Genomic DNA, 21,742 nt, shown 5'->3' on the forward strand with positions numbered 1-21,742 from the left:
ACATTTTGTTACGTTACAGCCTTCTAAAATTGATTTAAATAATAGTTTTTACCCATCACTCTACAAACAATACCCCATAATGACGAAGTGAAAACTGGTTTTTAGAATTGTTCGTAAATTTATTGATAATGAAAAACAGAAATACCTTATTTACATACAGTGTGGCTCCTTATTTACATCCCGTGTGGCTCAGTTGGTAGAGCATGGTGTTTGCAACGCCAGGGTTGTGGGTTCGATTCCCACGGGGGACCAGTACGAAAAGAAAAAATAGATGAAATTTATGCATTCACTACTGTAAGTCGCTCTGGATAAAAGCGTCTGCTAAATGACTAAAATGTAATGTAAATGTAAACAAGTATTTGATTCACTGCCGATTTTGCAGGTTTTCCTACTTACAAGGCATGTAGAGGTCTATAATTTGTATCATAGGTACACTTCAACTGTGAGAGACGGAATCTAAAACAAAAATCCAGAAAATCACATTGTATGATTTTTAAGTAATTCATTTGCATTTTATTGCATGACATAAGTATTTGATCACCTACCAACCAGTAAGAATTCCGGCTCTCACAGACCTGTTACTTTTTCTTTAAGAAGCCCTCCTGTTCTCCACTCATTACCTGTATTAACTGCACCTGTTTGAACTCGTTACCTGTATAAAAGACACCTGTCCACACACTCAATCAAACAGACTCTAACCTCTCCACAATGGCCAATACCAGAGAGCTGTGTAAGGACATCAGGGATAAAAATGTAGACCTGCACAAGGCTGGGATGGGCTACAGGACAATAGGCAAGCAGCTTGGTGAGAAGGCAACAACTGTTGGCGCAATTATTAGAAAATGGAAGAAGTTCAAGATGACGGTCAATCACCCTCGGTCTGGGGCTCCATGCAAGATCTCACCTCGTGGGGCATCAATGATCATGAGGAAGGTGAGGGATCAGCCCAGAACTACACGGCAGGACCTGGTCAATGACCTGAAGAGAGCTGGGACCACAGTCTCAAAGAAAACCATTAGTAACACACTACGCCGTCATGGATTAAAATCATGCAGCACACGCAAGGACCCCCTGCTCAAGCCAGCGCATGTCCAGGCCCGTCTTAAGTTTGTAATGGCCATCTGGATGATCCAGAGGAGGAATGGGAGAAGGTCATGTGGTCTGATGAGACAAAAATAGAGCTTTTTGGTCTAAACTCCACTCGCTGTGTTTGGAGGAAGAAGAAGGATGAGTACAACCCCAAGAACACCATCCCAACCATGAAGCATGGAGGTGGAAACAGCATTCTTTGGGGATGCTTTTCTGCAAAGGGGACAGGACGACTGCACCGTATTGAGGGGAGGATAGATGGGGCCATGTATCGCGAGATCTTAGCCAACAACCTCCTTCCCTCAGTAAGAGCATTGAAGATGGGTCGTGGCTGGGTCTTCCAGCATGACAACGACCCGAAACACACAGCCAGGGCAACTAAGGAGTGGCTCCGTAAGAAACATCTCAAGGTCCTGGAGTGGCCTAGTCAGTCTCCAGATCTGAACCCAATAGAAAATCTTTGGAGGGAGCTGAAAGTCTGTATTGCCCAGCGACAGCCCCGAAACCTGAAGGATCTGGAGAAGGTATGTATGGAGGAGTGGGCCAAAATCCCTGCTGCAGTGTGTGCAAACCTGGTCAAGAACTACAGGAAATGTATGATCTCTGTAATTGCAAACAAAGGTTTCTGTACCAAATATTAAGTTCTGCTTTTCTGATGTATAAAATACTTATGCCATGCAATAAAATGCAAATTATTTACTTAAAAATTATACAATGTGATTTTCGGGATTTTTGTTTTAGATTCCATCTCTCACAGTTGAAGTGTACCTATGATAAAAATTACAGACCTTGTAAGTAGGAAAACCTGCAAAATCGGCAATGAATCAAATACTTGTTCTCCCCACTGTAACTATTCAGACCCTTTGCTACGAGACTCGAAATTTAGCTCAGCTGCATCCTGTTTCCAACGGTGGTAAAATCATTTGTTTAGACATGATTTGGAAAGGCACACTCCCTTCTATATAAGGTCCCACAGTTGACAGTGCATGTCAGAGCAAAAACCAAGCCATGAGGTCGAAGGAATTGTCCGTAGAGCTCCGAGACAGGATTGTGTCGAGGCACAGATCTGAAGACGGGTACCAAAACATTTCTGCAGTATTAATGGTTCCCAAGAACACAGTGGCCTCCATCATTCTTAAATGGAAGAAGTTTGGAACCACCAAGACTCTTCATAGAGTTGGCCTTCCGGCGCAAACTGAGCAATCAGGTGAGAAGGGCCTTGGTCAGGGAGGTGACCAAGAACCCAATGGTCATTCTGACAGCTCCAGAGTTCCTCTGTGGAGATGGGAGAACCTTCCAGAAGGACAACCATCGGGTAGTCGCCAGACGGAAGCCACTCCTGAGTAAACGGCACATGACAGAGGCATACAGACAGGCGTGTGCCTTTACAAATCATGTCCAATCAATTTACATCTAGACGTTCCGCTAGCGGAACACCTGCTCCAATATCCAATGATGGGCGTGGCGTGAAATACAAACTCCTCGAAAATCCGAAAACTTCAATTTTTCAAACATATGACTATTTTACAGCATTTTAAAGACAAGACTCTCCTTTATCTAACCACACTGTCCGATTTCAAAAAGGCTTTACAACGAAAGCAAAACATTAGATGATGTCAGGAGAGTACCCAGCCAGAAATAATCAGACACCCATTTTTCAAGCTAGCATATAATGTCACAAAAAAACAAAACCACAGCTAAATGCAGCACTAACCTTTGATGATCTTCATCAGATGACACTCCAAGGACATTATGTTATACAATACATGCATGTTTTGTTCAATCAAGTTCATATTTATATCAAAAACCAGCTTTTTACATTAGCATGTGACGTTCAGAACTAGCATTCCCACCGAACACTTCCGGTGAATTTACTAAATTACTCACGATAAACGTTCACAAAAAACATAACAATTATTTAAAGAATTATAGATACAGAACTCCTTTATGCAATCGCAGTGTCCGATTTTAAAATAGCTTTTCGGTGAAAGCACATTTTGCAATATTCTGAGTAGATAGCTCACCATCACGGGCTAGGTATTTTGACACCTACCAAGTTTGGTACTCACCAAACTCAGATTTACTATAAGAAAAATTGGATTACCTTTGCTGTTCTTCGTCAGAATGCACTCCCAGGACTTCTACTTCAACAACAAATGTTGGTTTGGTTCCAAATAATCCATAGTTATATCCAAATAGCGGCGTTTTGTTCGTGACAAAAAATTCAAAATTTTCCATTACCGTACTTCGAAGCATGTCAAACGCTGTTTAAAATCATAGCGATAATATTCCGACCGGGAGTCGTTGTTATCGTTCAAAGACTGATAATCTAAAATGGACTCTTCACGTGCATGCGCGCGCCCGTCTCATTGTTCTCAGATCGACCACTTACCAAATGCGCTACTGTTTTTCAGCCATGGGCTGCAAAGTCATCATTCAATGTTCTGGCGCCTTCTGAGAGCCTATGGGAGCGTTAGAAAATGTCACGTTACAACAGAGATCCTTTGTTTTGGATAGAGATGACAAAGAAGGCCAAGAAATGGTCAGACAGGGTACTTCCTGTACAGAATCTTCTCAGGTTTTGGCCTGCCATTTGAGTTCTGTTATACTCACAGACACCATTCAAACAGTTTTAGAAACTTTGGAGTGTTTTCTATCCAAAGCTACTAATTATATGCATATTCTAGTTTCTGGGCAGGAGTAATAACCAGATTAAATCGGGTACGTTTTTTATCCGGCCGTGAAAATACTGCCCCCTATCCATAACAAGTTAATTTACCACAGATGGACTCCAATTAAGTTGTAGAATCAGCGGAAACAGGATGCAGTTGTGCTCAAGATTCTCTGGTCTGATGAAACCAAGATTGAACTCTTTGGCCTGAATGCCAAGCGTCACATCTGGAGGAAACCTTGCGCCATCCCTACAGTGAAGCATGGTGGTGGCAGCATCATGCTGTGAGGATGTTTTTCAGCGACAAGGACTGTGAGACTAGTCAGGATTGAGGCAAAGATGAACTGAGCAAAGTACAGACAGATCCTTGATGAAAACCAGAGCGCTCAGGACCTCAAACTGGGCAAAGGTTCCCACTCCAACAGGACAACAACACTAAGCACACAGCCAAGACAATGCAGGAGTGGCTTCGGGACACGTTTCTGAATGTCCTTGTGTGGCCCAGCCAGAGCCTGGACTTGAACCCGATCTAACATCTCTGGAGAGACCTGAAAACAGTTGTGCAGCGACACTCCCCATCTAACCTGACGGAGCTTGAGAGGATCTACAGAGAAGAATGGGAGTAACTCCCCAAAAACAGGTGTGCCAAGCTTGTAGCGTCATACCAAGAAGACTCGAGGCTGTAAATGCTGCCATAGGTGCTTCAACAAAGTACTAAGTAAAGGGTCTGAATACTTATGTAAATGTATTTTTTCAGTTTATTTGATTTTTATTTAAAAAAATGTTTTTCTAAAAATGTTTTTTTTCTTTGTCATTATATGGTATTGTGTGTAGATTGATTGGGGAAAAAAACCTATTTAATACATTTTAGAATAAGGCTGTAACGTAACAAAATGTGGAACAAGTCAAGGGGTCTGAATGCTTTCCGAATGCACTGTATATAATCTATTGTCATATGTAGTTAAAACAACATATCATCACCTCATTTAAATCCAGAAATATCAAAGACCCCAATCCCTCCCTCACACCCCATTTGTTTGGCATTGTAAAGTTGTAAAAAAGCCTCTGTTTTTACATTCATTCAAAGATGCGTTGATTGATAAAATTCAAGTCAGTAGTATCCTTCCAGCCATGACTAATATTCCCTTGTGTTATCTGCCTTTAGCCATAGTTCAGAGGTCAGGCAGAAGTTCAAAGACTAGCATTATTATGTTTCTGTTGTAATCCAGTCAAAACAAGATGACTAAGATAAAAGAGAATGCAATAACAAACAGCACTCTAACACCAGTTTAAATTCACATCTTCACTTTCTTTCATCTTCACTTTCTCTCTCTCTCTCTCTCTCTCTCGCTCTCTGAAATCCTGAAGACGCACCTAAGCACAGAGTTTTTAGCATAAATGGCAACTGTTGCGAAGCATATGCCTCAAACACTTTTAATGTAGGCAGTTTTGGTTGAAAGAAGAAGAAAAAAAACGGAAAAGTAGCATGTAACAATTAGAGGTCATGGGGAGTAGAGCAGAGAGCGTATTACAAATTTGTGTGGATGTCCTCATGTCGCAGCACTTTGTAGGTAATCCAGTAGAAAATGTTGAAGAAGAGGAAGCTCAGAGGGAAGACTGCACGGGATATCGTGTCGATGCGCTTGGCCCGGTCCACAAAGCGCTTGCGGACCGCCTCGCCATCGTACACGGTGGACACCGGCGGGGCGAAGATTGTGGTCCCTTCCACCGCCGTTCCGTCCTTGGTCTGCAGGCAGTGACCCAGTCCGTAGCCGCGGAAGTAAAACCCACGGCTGTCTCTCACCAGTTCCTCTTCCTGGGGAATGAAGCAAAAAGAGAACACAGATTGGCTTCTCACTGTCAACTGGCATTAACTCATATTTCTTCCCAGTGGGTAATTCTCAGATGCAGGCGTTTGGGGTGTAACGTAGCAAAAGGGCAACAGGGTGAGGGCATTACTTACTCAACTTAAAGGAAAAACACCATGCATGTCTGGACTTAAAGTGCAACTGCCCCTAAAAACAACTTCTCATTTAGAAAACAGCCTATGTGGCATCGATATGAGTCATAACCATGTATTCTACTGTCAAAGTTTACTACAAAGTGTAATTTTGGTCATAAAGTCAGTCTTGTCCAAAACTGAGTTTTGTGAGAAATCACAACCTAAGTGAAGGTTTTTTTTTCAATCCTGCCCACAGGCCAACAGCTTGGCAGCTGCATGCGATCCAATCGTAATGCCCGTGGTCAATTTGCATTGACTTTGGATATCCCTGTGGGGCTTGTTAGGGACCGTAGTTAAATTACACAATGTAATTTGTAAAAAAAAAGATATATTATAGCAGATGCTCTTATCCAGAGCGACTTACAGTTAGTGCATTTATCTTAAGATAGCTATGTGAGTCAACCACATATTACAGTCATAGTAAGAAGAGTTTTGACTGGGCTGAGCGGGAGCTGACCTCCCGTAGGGGTAGGATGGCCAACAGACCAGAGGTGGCAGACGCAAGCACCTGGGCAAGCATCATGGTCTTGTCGTGGATGCGAGCTTCGACTGGAAGTCAGTGGAGTGTGCGGAGGAGCGGGGTGGTATGAGAGAACTTGGGAAGGTTGAACACCAGATTGGCTGCTGCGTTCTGGATAAATTCCAGGGTTTGATGGCACAAGCAGGGAGCCCAGCCAACAGAGAGCTGCAGTAGTCCAGACGGGAGATGACAAATGCCTGGATTAGGAGGTGTGCCGCTTCTTGTGTGAGGAAACGTTGTACTCTACGGATATTATAGATCATGAACCTGAGTTGTCCACCGTGATGGAGAGGTCTTGAAGTGGGCAGGCCTTACCTGGAAGGAAGAGCAGCTTTGTCTTGTTGAGGGTTAAGCTACATGGAACAATATGTTAAAACCTCTTCAGCGTCTGATCCCGTTAGCGGGATCAAAATCCAGCGAAAAATCATATCGCCAATTAGCATTAAAAAAAAATAATAATTTAAAAAAAATAATAATAATATATATTTTTTTTTTTTATAGATACACCTCTCCTGAATCGACCCACGTCGTCCGATTTCAAAAAGGTTTTACAGGAAAAGCAAATCATTAGATTATATTAGATGAGTCCATCGTAAAAAGCAGCTTCATAGCCATTTTCCGACCAACCACTTGCATCACATATAATCAAAAAACAGCTAAATGCAGCACTAACCTTTTACAAACTTCATCAGATGGCACCCCTAGGACATCATGTTATACAATGCATGCATTCTTTTGTTCAATAAAGGTCATATTTATATATAAAAACAGCATTTTACATCTCTGTCTGACGTTGACTACATAATTTCCCCTCAAAAGCGTCCCGGTAAACAATGCTACATTTCCCTAAATTACTATTCTATAACAATTTTTTAAATGTATATTGTCAATCTAACATTTATAGATGAATATCTCTTGAGAACACCCGTCATACCAGATTTTAAATTAACTTTACTGGGTAATCACACTTTGCGATAAAAGGAGATGCGATACTCAGAAAATTAGCTAATATACAGAGCTCGGCGCCATCTTGGAAAGAATCTCATGTCACATCTTATCTTCTATAATATTGTCAATAATCGCCTACCTTTAGTTGTCTTCATCAGAAAGCATCCCAGGTCCACAACAGATGTATTTTCGGTCAAAAAGTCCATACTTCACGTTCCATTAGCCTGATGTTGGTAGCGCGTCCTATGGCTCTCTCCAAGCGCAGCTCTGAAGTTCATAATAAATGCAATGCTCGCGCATGTAGGTTCGTTCAAACATGTCAAACGTTGTATAAAATAAATCTTCAGGGCCTCTAACACCAAGAGAGCCAATAAGATTCGAGGGGGATGATGTCATGGCCTTTAAAACCGTATCCAAAGGTGGGGGCAGACATGGCCGCCGGCGTCATAATGGTGATGGCCCATCCCCTGTGACCAATTTCAAACTCGTGTCATTCACTGAGTTTTGACTCTATAAGGCTCAAACCACTGTGAAAGGACTGGCGACATCTAGTGGAAGCAATAGGAAGTGCTCAGTGAACCATTGCTCACGGTGTGATTAATAGGCAAAGTGATGAAGTCGAGTCCACAATTCAGAATTACACTTCCTGTTTCAATCGGTCTCGGGGTTTTGACTGCCATATGAGTTCTGTTATACTCACAGACACCATTCAAACAGTTTTAGAAACTTTAGAGTGTTTTCTATCCATATATAATAAGTATATGCATGCCCTATCTTCTGAGTTTGATTAGTAGGCCGTTGAAAATGGGAACGATTTTTTTTCAAAATGCGCTGTGGCGCCCCCTATCCTACGGTATCCAATTGGCTCCACATTTCAATGACTTAAAAACCTCAAACCAACTATAAATAGTAGAAATGAATATACAAATATTGAAAGCATTTAAAGAGAAAACTAAAATGTGTACAACATGAAAATATTGACTCATTTACATTGTGTAATTTATTGACAGTTCCTAACTAGCCCCAGAGATTGGTTAGACTTTGGATAGCCTATTTTGCCAGCCGGCTGAAGCTAATTGGCAAAATAATTTGTCTAACTCTTCCCACCTGCGAACACACAAAAGAGACATCCACATCCAACCACACCCTGAAACCACCACCTATTTCAATTCAATCATTGCCACTAGCGTTTCTTAATGAACCAAATCTAAAACGAGGCCAAATCCAGAAGTGCAGTCGGGCTTTAAGGGGAGAGCTATTTCCAGTTTACTATGTTGTAATTTGCCTCGTGTCATGGATGATTTGTGAGAGATGGTGTTTAATCAATCCAGCGGTCTAAGTTCAAGTTTGTTCAGTCATCTGCCTTTCCGGAGTCTCTACACAGAGGGAGGGCAGCTGGAGAGGAACAGTATCATTAACGCGAAAGGGCCATTTTAATTACCAAAGTAAAAAAAAATGTACCTCCATTTCTCTTTGTAGGCTAAGGACACAGACTTTTTTAAAATCTAAACTTATGAAATAATAGACCTATCAAGGTGCCGGAGTGAAAAGTCAGGGTCCCGACAAAAACTCACAATGGGCATTACCAATGATGGATGGCGGGGCACTCTTTCCATGCAGAGTGAGATGCTATATTCCCTATCTTTGTGGAGAATATTAATAGGCATGTAGCTTAACGTTGACAGTCCTCTCACACCTTGAGAGATGCGCTTTGGCAGGGGAAGGTGGGATGTGGGATCTAAATTGGGTTATTAGTAGTCAGTGTTAAAGGCAGTGAGTGAATTGACCCTCCCGGGTGTCTCTCCCTGACCCTTGACAGGTTTTTTTTTTTGTGTTACAGCCTGAATTGAAAATGGATTAAATTGGGATTTTTTTGTCGTCACTGGCCTACCCAGAAACACTCATAGCTGTAATCGCTGCCAAAGGTGCTTCTAAGTATTGACACAGGGGTATGAATACTTATGTAAATGAGATATTTCAGTATTATATTTTCAGTGAATTTACAAAAATTCGTTTTCACTATGTCATTGGGTGAATTATTATTTTTTTTAATCAATTTTGAATTCAGGCTGTAATACAACAATATGTGGAATATGTCAAGAGGTATGGATACTTTCTGAAGGCACTGGAGGTATATTTTTTACTCAACAAAAAAGATCTCTAAGTACTAAGCGATCACTACATGCCAACACCCTCAGAGCAGAGGATGTCCTGAAAAAGAAGAGTCTTTGAGCTTTCTTGAGAAGACAGGGAAGGTGAAACCCTCCCCCCCCCACGGAGAGTACACACCTGGAGCTGATGACACAGAATTACATCAGACTTTAATTTCATTAGGATGGCGTGAAGGGCAGGAGCAGACCAGGGGGGAAGAGAGTGAGAAAGGTCAAAAGGGGCTTGCTTCAGTGCAAAACACTTGGTGGGGCAGGGACATATTCACTTTGGGGATCAGATGTGGTGGAAGACATTCGGTTTTGGGGGTCAACAGATTCAGTTTGAGTGGACAGAGGTGATGGAACATTCACTTTGGGGTCAGAGGTGATACAGGGGTCAGTTTTACCCTGGCACAGGCCCTGCAGTGCTGATTCAGGTTTCCGTGGTAGCTGGTGCTGACAGTGTTGTTGCCAGGCAGGTCGTTCAGTTTCCTCTCTGACTCTACACTCAGCGGTTGACTGGCCAAGGCCATGGCCTCCGCAGAGAAAGGAGCAATACATAGATTGGAAAAATGTAATTTGAAACCATAATATTCTCTCTTTTAATACCAATCAGAAATTAGTTGCACATTTGATTGTTTACCTTTTTTCTCAGCTTTTGTCTATAATTCAAGGGTCCTGAAAGAATGATGTGCTCAGCTGCTGCAAAACTTAATTCCTAAGAAATGCTAATCTGCTTTTTGCTGAGTGCAGGAAATGCTATCTGCTTCATTCCAAATTCAGCAAAAGTACAATACTTTCTTTGAGCCAAAAATAGACAAAAGATGTGGACATACAGTACCATTCAAAGTTTGGACACACCTACTCATTCAAGGGTTTTTCTTAATTTTTTTACTATTTTCCACATTGTAGAATAATAGTTAAGACATCAAAATGATGAAATAACACATATGGAATCATGTAGTAACCAAAAAAGTTTTCACTTTTTATGGATAGGGGGCAGTATTTTCACGTCCGGATAAAAAAACGTACCCGATTTAATCTGATTATTACTCCTGCCCAGAAACTAGAATATGCATATAATTAGTAGATTTGGATAGAAAACACTCCAAAGTTTCTAAAACTGTTTGAATGGTGTCTGTGAGTATAACAGAACTAATTTGGCAGGCCAAAACCTGAGAAGATTCCAAACAGGAAGCGCCCTATCTGACTATTTCTTGGCCTTCTTGATCATCTCTATCCAAAAGAGGGGATCTCTGCTGTAACGTGACATTTTCTAACGCTCCCATAGGCTCTCAGAAGGCGCCAGAACGTTGAATGATGACTTTGCAGGCCATTGCTGAAAAACAGTAGCGCATTTGGATAGTGGTCGATCTGAGAACAATGAGACTGGGGGCGCGTGCACGAGACGACTCCATGTTTTAATTTTTTGTCTTTGAACGAAAACAGGGTTTCCCGGTCGGAATATTATCGCTTTTTTATGAGAAAAATCGCATAAAAATTGATTTTAAACAGCGTTTGACATGCTTCGAAGTACGGTAATGGAATATTTAGAATTTTTTTGTCACGAAACGCGCCGGGCGCGTCACCCTTCTTTACCCTGCGGATAGTGTCTTGAACGCACGAACAAAACGCCGCTATTTGGATATAACTACGGATTATTTGGAACCAAACCAACATTTGTTATTGAAGTAGAAGTCCTGGGAGTGCATTCTGACGAAGAACAGCAAAGGTAATCCAATTTTTCTTATAGTAAATCTGAGTTTGGTGAGTACCAAACTTGGTGGGTGTCAAAATAGCTAGCCCGTGATGGCGAGCTATCTACTCAGAATATTGCAAAATGTGCTTTCACCGAAAAGCTATTTTAAAATCTGACACCGCGATTGCATAAAGGAGTTCTGTATCTATAATTCTTAAAATATTTTTTTTTTTTTGTGAACGTTTATCGTGAGTAATTTTGTAAATTCACCGGAAGTGTTCGGTGGGAATGCTAGTTCTGAACGTCACATGCTAATGTAAAAAGCTGGTTTTTGATATAAATATAAACTTGATTGAACAAAACATGCATGTATTGTATAACATAATATCCTAGGAGTGTCATCTGATGAAGATCATCAAAGGTTAGTGCTGCATTTAGCTGTGGTTTTGGTTTTTGTGACATTATATGCTAGCTTGAAAAATGGGTGTCTGATTATTTCTGGCTGGGTACTCTGCTGACATAATCTAATGTTTTGCTTTTGCTGTAAAGCCTTTTTGAAATCGGACAGTGTGGTTAGATAAAGGAGAGTCTTGTCTTTAAAATGGTGTAAAATAGTCATATGTTTGAAAAATTGAAGTTTTCGGATTTTCGAGGAGTTTGTATTTCGCGCCACGCCCATCATTGGATATTGGAGCAGGTGTTCCGCTAGCGGAACGTCTAGATGTAAGATTAACTTCTTTGGGATAGGGGGCAGTATTTTCACGGCTGGATAAAAAACGTACCCAAATTAATCTGGTTACTACTCCTGCCCAGAAACTAGAATATGCATTTAATTAGTAGATTTGGATAGAAAACACTCTAAAGTTTCTAAAACTGTTTGAATGGTGTCTGTGAGTATAACGGAACTCATATGGCAGGCCAAAACCTGAGAAGATTCCAAACAGGAAGTGCCCTGTCTGACAATTTGTAGTCCTTCTGTTGCATCTCTATCGAAAATACAGCATCTGTGCTGTAACGTGACATTTTCTAAGGCTTCCATTGGCTCTCTAAAGCCGCCAGAAAGTGAAATGGGGTGTCTGCTGTCTCTGGGCGAAGAACAGCAGGAGAGTTTGTAAGTGGTCAGCCTGGGGACAGTGAGACTGAGATGCGCATTCACGAGACTACTCGTTTTTTTCATTCAGCCTTTGAATGAATACAACGTTGTCCGGTTGGAATATTATCGCTATTTTACGAGAAAAATAGCATAAAAATTGATTTTAAACAGTGTTTGACATGCTTCTAAGTACGGTAATGGAATATTTAGATTTTTTTTGTCACGAAATGTGCTCGCGCGTCACCCTTCGGATACTGACCTGAACGCACGAACAAAACAGAGCTATTTGAATATAACTACGGATTATTTGGAACCAAAACAACATTTGTTGTTGAAGTAGAAGTCCTGGGAGTGCATTCTGACGAAGAACAGCAAAGGTAATCCAATATTTCTAATAGTAATTCTGAGTTTAGTGAGCCCCAAACTTGGTGGGTGTCAAAATAGCTAGCCGTGATGGCGAGCTATGTACAAATGTGCTTTCGCCGAAAAGCTATTTTAAAATCTGACACTGCGATTGCATAAAGTAGTTCTGTATCTATAATTCTTAAAATAATTGTTATGTATTTTGTGAACGTTTATCATGAGTAATTTAGTAAATTCACCGGAAGTTTTCGGTGGGTATGCTAGTTCTGAACATCACATGCTAATGTAAAAAGCTGTTTTTTTTTATATAAATATGAACTTGATTGAACAAAACATGCATGTATTGTATAACATAATGTCCTAAGAGTGTCATCTGATGAAGATCATCAAAGGTTAGTGCTGCATTTAGCTGTGGTTTGGGTTTATGTGATATATATGCTTGCTTGGAAAATGGCTGTGTGATTATTTGTGTCTATGTACTCTCCTAACATAATCTACTGTTTTGATTTCACTGTAAAGCCTTTTTGAAATCGGACAATGTGGTTAGGTTAACGAGAGTTTTATCTTTAAAATGGTGTAATATAGTTGATTGTTTGAGAAAATTGAATTGTGGTATTTTAGTTGGTTTTGTATTTCGCGCCGTGCGATGCCATTGGCTGTTGGCTAGGGGTTCCGCTAGCGGAACGTCTGTCCTCAACAGGTTAAACAAATCAAAATATATTTTATATTCGAGATTCTTCAAAGTAGCCATCCTTTGCCTTGTTAACAGCTTTGCACACTCTTGGCATTCTCTCAACCAGCAGTCTTGAAGGAGTTCCCACATATGCTGAGAACTTGTTGGCTGCTTTTCCTTCACTCTGCGGTCCAACTCATCCCAAACCATCTCAATTGAGTTGAGGTCAGGTGATTGTGAAGGCCAGGTCATCTGATGCAGCATTCCATAACTATCCTTGGTCAAATAGCCCTTACACAGCCTGGAGGTGTGTTTTGGGTCACTGTCCTGTTGAAAAACAAATTATAGTCCCACTAAGCGCAAACCAGATGTGATGGCGTATCACTGCAAAATGCTGTGGTAGGCATGCTGGTTAAGTGCATTGAATTCTAAATAAATCACTGACAGTGTCACCAGCAAAGCACATCCACACCATCACACCTTTTCCTCCGTGATTAACGATGGGAACCTGATAAAATAATTTATATGTTTAAAGGTAATGATTAAATAATTCTACCCTGAAACGTAACTAATTAGTAATTAGTTGTTTATGTAGCAGTATAATGAATAATTAAAGTATTAAACATAAGTCCAACTAGGTTGGACTGGGAGGGAGATGTGTGTATGTGTGTGCCGAAGAAAATACCGAGAACAATTAAAACTGTGTTTGGCTCGACCTGGCTAGAACTCTGAGAAACTTATGATAGGAAAGGGAGTACTGGAATGGAAAGGACAGCGCTGGGTAGTGATACACAGTGGTGAGAACTCTGGAGAAGCACACAACTCACCTACTGTTCGTGTGTATGTATGTGCGTAGGATATCTACTGTTTGTGTGGATGTATGTGCGTAGGTAGGAAGTGAACTTTAAAATGGATGTCTTTGTATAATTGTAACGATCGACGTCGGGTGATGAGGAAGCGGACCAAAACGCAGCTGGGAGCGAACACATGTTTATTCTTTACTCTGAAATAAACACGTACACAAAATCAAGAAAAATGCCGATACGTTAACTGCTCAAAACAAAGAGACAACACCCCACAAACAGCGTGGGGGAAAAAGGAACTTAAATGTGATCCCAATCAGAGACAACTAGCGACAGCTGTCTCTGATTGGGAATCGACAGAACCCAACATAGAAATACACCACATAGAGCTCACACAAGGCTATAACGCAAACATAGAAAACAAACCAAGGAAAAATACCCAACATGACACACCCTGACCCAAAATACCCGAGTTCACCTGGTCAGGGCGTGACAATAATGAACTTCAGAGTACTCTTGTGAATAAGCATTTTGACTATTGTAAACTGGGACTCTCGTCTGTTTCATTCAACCATAATCTTACAAACTCTGGGTTGCAGACTGAGTAGATTAATTGAAGTTTATGAACATTGATAACGAAATTTAAATAACAGAACCACACATGCGGAGATCATCTGTTCACCTACTCTGCGTCCAACAAAGACACAGAGGTTGGAACCAAAAATCTCAAATTTGGGCTCATCAGACCAAAGGACAAATTTCCACCGGACTAATGTCCATTGCTCTTGTTTCTTGGCCAAAGCAAGTCTCTTCTTCTTATTGGTGTCCTTTAGTAGTGGTTTCTTTACAGCAATTCAACTATGAAGGCCTGATTCACACAGTTTCCTCTGAACAGTTGATGTTGAGATGTGTCTGTTACTTGAACTCTGTGAAGCATTTATTTGGGTTCCAATCTGAGGTGCAGTTAACTCTAATGAACTTATCCCCTGCAGCAGAGGTAACTCTGGGTCTTCCTTTCCTGTGGCGGTCCTCATGAGAGCCAGTTTCATGATAGCACTTGATGGTTTTTGCGACTGCACTTGAAGAAACCTTCAAAGTTCTTGAAATGTTCCGCATTGACTGACCTTCATGTCTTAAAGAAATGATGGACTGTGTTTCTCTTTGCTTATTTGAGCTGTTCTTGCCATAATATAGACTTGGTCTTTTACCAAATAGAGCTATCTTCTGTATACCACCCCTACCCTGTCACAACACAATTGATTGGCTCAAACGCATTAAGACGGAAAGAAATTACACAAATTCACTTTTAACACGGCACACCTGTTAATTGAAATGCATTCCAGGTGACTACCTCATGAAGCTGGTTGAGAGAATGCCAATAATGTGCAAAGCTGTCATCAAGGTAAAGGGTGTCAACTTTGAAGAATCTCAAATATAAAATACAAAACACTTTTTTGGATATACATGATTCCATATGTGTTATTTCATAGTTTAGATGTCTTCACTATTATTCTACAATGTTGAACATAGTAAAAATAAAGAAAAACCCTTGAATGAGTAGGTGTGTCCAAACTTTTGACTGCTACTGTATAATATATCAAACATGGTGGTGTGGAACTAAACGGAAAAAAAGCTATGCAATTTAGCCTTTAAATCAGAGAAACAGACAGGGAAAACGTTAAAAGTACGATTCATCATCCACGGCTTTAACCAAGGGAATTACTGTAGCTCAGGAGGCTGAGGAAAATATCCTTGAGGAACTAAAGTAAGTTCGCTTTGCAAACACTGCAACTCATTTTCTTATACAGTAGATATAAAGTAGTTTTATTTCCTTCATGACGTAAGCTGTAGTGTATACAGTACACGTACATGGGAGCTTGGGGGTCAGGGTCTGACTGCCCTCTGTTGTTTTTCAACGCCAAGCTGAAGACCATGGAGGTACAGTAGGTACTGATTAACCCTGGTCAGTCAGTGATGGTAGCTAGGTGTGCTCCATCAGCCCAAGGCCACGCTTCAATACCACCCTAGATGGATAATTCAGAAGCCAAATGCCTTGATGGGAGTAATTGCTCTACTGATTTGGAGTTCATTCTTGCTCTCATGGAAAATCATTTTCACTCCTTTTATTGTATTCGAGTCCAGTAGACAGTCCACTGAATCTGTGAGATTTGTTTGCCCTGGACAGTGGGAGCTTTACTAGTCTAGGAAAACAGCCCAGCCATTTTGGACCATCGTTAAATGCGTTTTTTTAGACTCTGTTGTCTCTGCTCTCGAGAGTCAATTTTCTGTTTCGCTAAAGGGTCTCCCATCTGTAATTTGTGCTCAGTTGCATTACCGCTCTCCATTCTCTACATGGGTACATGGTGGTTTGGTTAGTTTGGCTGGATAGTAATACCTCAGATCAGCAATATGTTACTCCTCCTAAGCTCTTGTTCAGCCATAAAACCCCCTATATTTCTCTCCCAGAGTTCCAGTGATGCGAGGCTGGAGGACAGGTTTAGCCTGTGTTACAGACTAGGTTAATGGTGTGATGAGGGGTGCATGGAGCACATGGACATCTGTGCATGTCAGTCCTCACCGTGAAAATGAGCTGAGCCTGAAACGAGCTGTATCTTCCTCATGTAAAGTGACGGCCAGATGTGGTGTGTTGCTGTTGTCAGTCTCTGAATATACAGCGGCGCACAATAACAAGGTCTGTAAGTCAGTGTGGTAGAAAGTGACAGGTGTGTTTGTCCAGTGTGTGTGTCTGGCGATTTACTATTCTTTGCCGCCGCCGCTTCTTCCTCAGCCTGATAAACTCCTTGTGTTGCCGCGATACAAAGTTGACTGCCGCATATTCGAGCAGCGCAGCGAACACGAACAGCAGGCACACGGCCATCCAGATGTCAATGGCCTTCACGTAGGACACCTGGCAGGGAGGGGCACACAAGGTCACCGGGTCATCAATAGCGAATCAATGGAGGCGTTGGTGGGCATAATTATGGGGAAATGGCATAATGGCACTGCCCTAAACATGCAGACTCCATTTTAGTCATTTAGCAGACGCTCTTATCCAGAGAGACTTGTAATAGTAAGTGCATACATTTTTTTATACTTTTTTCATACTGGTCCCCTGTGGGAATCGAACTCACAACCCTGGCGCTGCTCTACCAACTGAGTAACACAGGACTAGTGAGACTAATGAGCCTTGTCTTCAGAATGGCCCAAAATTGTAACGGGAGTCAATAAGATGCAGGCAGATGCATCAGATTCACATAGACTCATACATCAGCCAGGGAATGTCAACTCTGCTCTGTTCATGAACAGGTTAAGGTCAAAACATGTCAAACTGAAGTTTGAAATTCCAGTTGAGTTCACTCCATAGTAATATTTTGCCAGCTACCTGTCTAGACATGGCCTAACTACTGTATCTATATTGGCTATTCCAGTCTAACAAACCTAGAGGCCTAGCATGTAGGCAGCAGCTACTTATCCAGTTAAGGTACATGCACATTTGCGTCATGCCAAGCATTGCAGATGCTAGAAGTAATTGGTTATGAACTGGACAGTTACATTGCATTCCGTTGATCTGGCAGGTGACAATAACCAGGTGTCAGCCCATTAAAGTGACATCTGAAATAACCAATCAGCATTGGGAGAGGAGTCATATGATTAAATTGAAACAATTTGAAACCTTCTGATACATATTCACCAATGCTACCAGTTCCTACAAGCTTTGCGTTGACAGTGACGCTTCATGTGAATAGTGTTTCCACGCCTTGCAAAATTAGCACTGATAGCACTTACTAGACTCGCTATCCATCATCCTGCTTACTTGCCTTACTTTTTAACACTACATCCCTGGTGTTGGTAGAGCGTTATCTATGCTCACCTTGGGTAGAGAGGCCCGGGACCCAGAGCTCTGGGTGGTCATGGTGAGCACGGTGGTGATGCCCAGGCCCACTCTAGCCGGGGCAGCATCCATGTTGATCCAGAAGGAGACCCAGGACAGGATGACAATGAGCAGGCTAGGGATGTACATCTGGATCAGGTAGTAGCCCATCTGTCTCTCCAGGTGGAACTTAACCTCGATGCAGGTGAATTTACCTGCCACCATAACAGGTGGAATTGGCAAATACTTATGTCAGTCTTTTGGCAAATTCTGTAGACTTTACGTGTTTTTTGTGTGTAGGTTAGAAAAGTTGCCACTGGTCCATGGAGTTCAGTTCATATGTTGAGAAGGAAGTTGCTGCTACTCCATTGAGCACTTAATTTGCTTTTTTCTCATGTACATTTATCAATGATTCTGCAGCATCTAGCACGTTTAATCACTCTGCAGAAAGCACCATCTTTCTCATCAAGTTATGCTCTGAACTCTTTTCTTAAACATGGATTCAATCCCCAAACCCCAAAGCTCCATACTGCCATTTATGTTCCTTTCAGAAAAACAATGGTAACAATGTGCTCTTCCACTGAAGTTCCACCAAGGTCCCACCTGTGTTGTAGTGCTTGGTACAGTAGCCCAGATCCTGCTCATCTTTCAGCACGAACTGAGGGAGTGTCAGATCATCAGCCACCTGCACCGGGTTCTCTGCCAACCACTCGAAGATCAGATCATTCATGGTATACCCAACTACAGAGAGAGAAAGAGATAAGATTAGAGTGGGAGAGACACAGGGGGGAGGGTGAAAGAGAAAGAGAGAGCGAGAGAGTGGGGGAGAGAAGATGAGAAACTGAGAGAGAGGTCTAAAGGGAAAGATATGGAGAGAGGGATAGAGTTGAGAAAGGGAAAGACAGGGAGTGCTGGAGAGAGAAAGACAGGTGTAAAGGAAGAGAGGGTGAGAGATGGCGAGGGAGAGAGTGTGTGATGGGGAGTAAAAGGGTGACATCCCTCAGTCCAGCTGCCATTCCCATCTCCCTCCCTGCCTGTTTTTCATTGTAAAGGTCATAAGACAAAGTGGCAGACCAGTGGCTTGAATATCAAACATGAAGGGTGAACGTGAGGTGCATGCCTCAACAACAGCGGGAGCTAATGGCTTAATGGATGCAGGATTGCCCTTGCATTCACTTACACGTGTTTGTGCCACCAAAGACCCACAAAGCCTGTCAGCTGTGTAAGCAAACATACATCACAGTAGACCAAGCAGCCATACGTGACTACTGAAGACTAGACTGTAATTGCTTTGAGCACACACATACATACAGTACCAGTCAAAAAGCTTGAACACACCAACTCATTCCAGAGTTTTTCTTTAGTTTTACTATTTTCTACATTGTACAATAATAGTGAAGACATCAAAACTATAAAACAACGCATATGGAATCATGTAGTAACCAAAAAAGTGTTAAACAAATCAAAATATATTTTATATTTGAGATTCTTCAAAGTAGCCACCCTTTGCCTTGATGACAGCTTTGTACACTCTTGGTATTCTCTCAACCAGCTTCAAGAGGTAGTCACCTGGAATGGATTTCAATTAACAGGTGTGCCTTGTTAAAAGTTAATTTTAATGTGTTTGAACCAATCAGTTGAGTCATGACAAGGTAGGGGTATACAGAACATAGCCCTATTTGGTAAAAGACCAAGTCCATATTATGGCAAGAACAGCTCAAATAAGCAAAGAGAAACAACAGCCCATCATTACTTTAAGACATGAAGGTCAGTCAAGTTTCTTCAAGTGCAGTCGCAAAAACCATCAAGCGGTATGATGAAACTGAATGTCATGAGGACCGCCACAGGAAAGGGAGACCCAGAGTTACCTCTGCTGCAGAGGATAAGTTCCTTAGAAATTGCAGCCCGCATAAATGTTTCACAAGAGTTCAAGTAACTGACACATCTCAACATCAACTGTTCAGAGGAGACTGAGTGAATCAGGCCTTCATGGTCAAAGTGCTGCTGCTGCAAAAAAAACACTACTAAATGAAACCAATAACAACCAATAATAACAATAGCCTTTTTTTAAATAAAATATTTTATTTTGTATTTTTTTATTAACCCCCCTCCAACAAATATATTTTTGTTATTTTACAGCTTTTGTGCTACATATGCATTCATTTTACATACACATTTTACATCAACATTTAAGTCTGATGAGTGCAAATTTGAGATTTTTGGTTCCAACAGCCGTGTCTTTGTGAGATGCAGAGTAGATGAACGGATGATCTCTGCTTGTGTGGTTCCCCACTGTGAAGCATGGAGGGGAGGTGTGATGGTGTGGGGGTGTGGGGGTGCTTTGCTGGTGACACTGTCTGTGATTCATTTAGAATTCAAGGCACACTTAACCAGCATGGCTACCACAGCATTCTGCAGTGATACGCCATCCCATCTGGTTTGCGCTTACTGAAACTATAATTTGTTTTTCAACAGGACAATGACCCAACACACTTTGAGTCTGTGTAAGGGCTATTTGACCAAGAAGGAGAGTGATGGAGTGCTGCATCAGATGACCTGGCCTCCACAATCACCCGACCTCAACCCAATTGAGATGGTTTGGGATGAGTTGGACCACAGAGTGAAGGAAAGCAGCCAACAAGTGCTCAGCATATGTGGGAACTCCTTCAAAACAGTTGGAAAAACATTCCAGGTGAAGCTGATTGAGAGTATGCTAAGAATGTGCAAAGCTGTCATCAAGGCAAAAGGTGGCTACTTTGAAGAATCTAAAATGTAAAATATAAACTTTTTTGGTTACTACATGATTCCAAATGTGTTATGTCATAGTTTTGATGTCTTCACTATTATTCTACAATGTAGAAAATAGTAAAAAATAAAGAAAAACCCTTGAATGAGTAGGTGTGTCTAAACTTTTGACTGGTACTGTATGTAGGGCCTGTCATGCCAAATAGTGTCCCCCTGCTAAAAAGTGCCCCCCTCTGCGTCACAATGGGATTAGATGAGTTCTAGCTTCTGTTGCTAGGGCTGTTCCTAGAATTCGCGAAATTCTGACTGGATTACATAATGAACCAAAGCGTCCGTTGCTATGCTGGTTGCTTGCCTCTATTTTACGTCGTAGCGGTCACTAAGGACGGATGACGCGGCCAGTTCTAGTTCTATTTCACCTCATAAGCGCTCGCTCAGTCCATGCAAAATTATTAACGTTACCTCAGAATTGCTCTCCAAGGACAGTGTTTTTGACGGTGAACACCTGCTGCTTTAGATGGCCAAAAAGACTGGAAATAGAATACTCTTTCTTTACCATATATGTCTTGTATAAGAAAATATTGTTAAATAGGAAGAAATAATTTAATCTGTTTTTATATTGATTTTATATTGACATTGCTAGCTAGTTATTTACCTCAGCCTGCCTAGTCAGCTAGCTAGCCAGGCAGTTTTATTTAGCTAACGTTATCTAGCTAGCTAACTTTTGTAGCTTTCTGTTTGTATGTAGCTTGCACTTTAATGGCATCCCTCGAGGAGATTTTCTTTCATCTTTCCAACCAGTTGAAGTCCAATGAAGGCACCACTGATCTCGACAAGAGGCGCAACACTCGTATGGGGGCAGAGAAATTCACAATTCAGTGTAACGTTAACCTGTTATGGCTAGGGGGCAGTAGTTTCACAGCTGGATAAAAAACGTGCCCGATTTAATCTGGTTACCACTCCTACCCAGTAACTAGAATATGCATATACTTATTACATATGGATAGAAAACACTCTAAAGTTTCTAAAACTGTTTGAATGGTGTCTGTGAGTATAACAGAACTCATTTGGCAGGCAAAAACCTGACAAGGTTTCAGGCAGGAAGTGGCCTGTCT

At 41.5% G+C, this 21,742-nt stretch overlaps 1 protein-coding gene across 1 annotated transcript in view; it reads right to left on the bottom strand.

The window, feature by feature from the left end:
• Nucleotides 1–4,504: 4,504 nt before the first annotated feature.
• Nucleotides 4,505–21,742, bottom strand: part of LOC106611505 (glycine receptor subunit alpha-4) — a 126,580-nt gene continuing 109,342 nt past the window's right edge. The window contains exons 6-9 of the mRNA XM_014211771.2: nt 18,486–18,623; nt 17,883–18,097; nt 16,770–16,919; nt 4,505–5,576 (exon numbers count right to left, since the gene is read on the bottom strand). Of these exons, the coding sequence (XP_014067246.1) occupies nt 5,289–5,576; nt 16,770–16,919; nt 17,883–18,097; nt 18,486–18,623 (791 nt within the window). The 3' untranslated portion in view covers nt 4,505–5,288. The remainder of the gene's footprint in view (nt 5,577–16,769; nt 16,920–17,882; nt 18,098–18,485; nt 18,624–21,742) is intronic.

Source organism: Salmo salar, chromosome ssa09, assembly GCF_905237065.1.
Source record: "Salmo salar chromosome ssa09, Ssal_v3.1, whole genome shotgun sequence".
Lineage (NCBI taxonomy): Eukaryota > Metazoa > Chordata > Actinopteri > Salmoniformes > Salmonidae > Salmo > Salmo salar.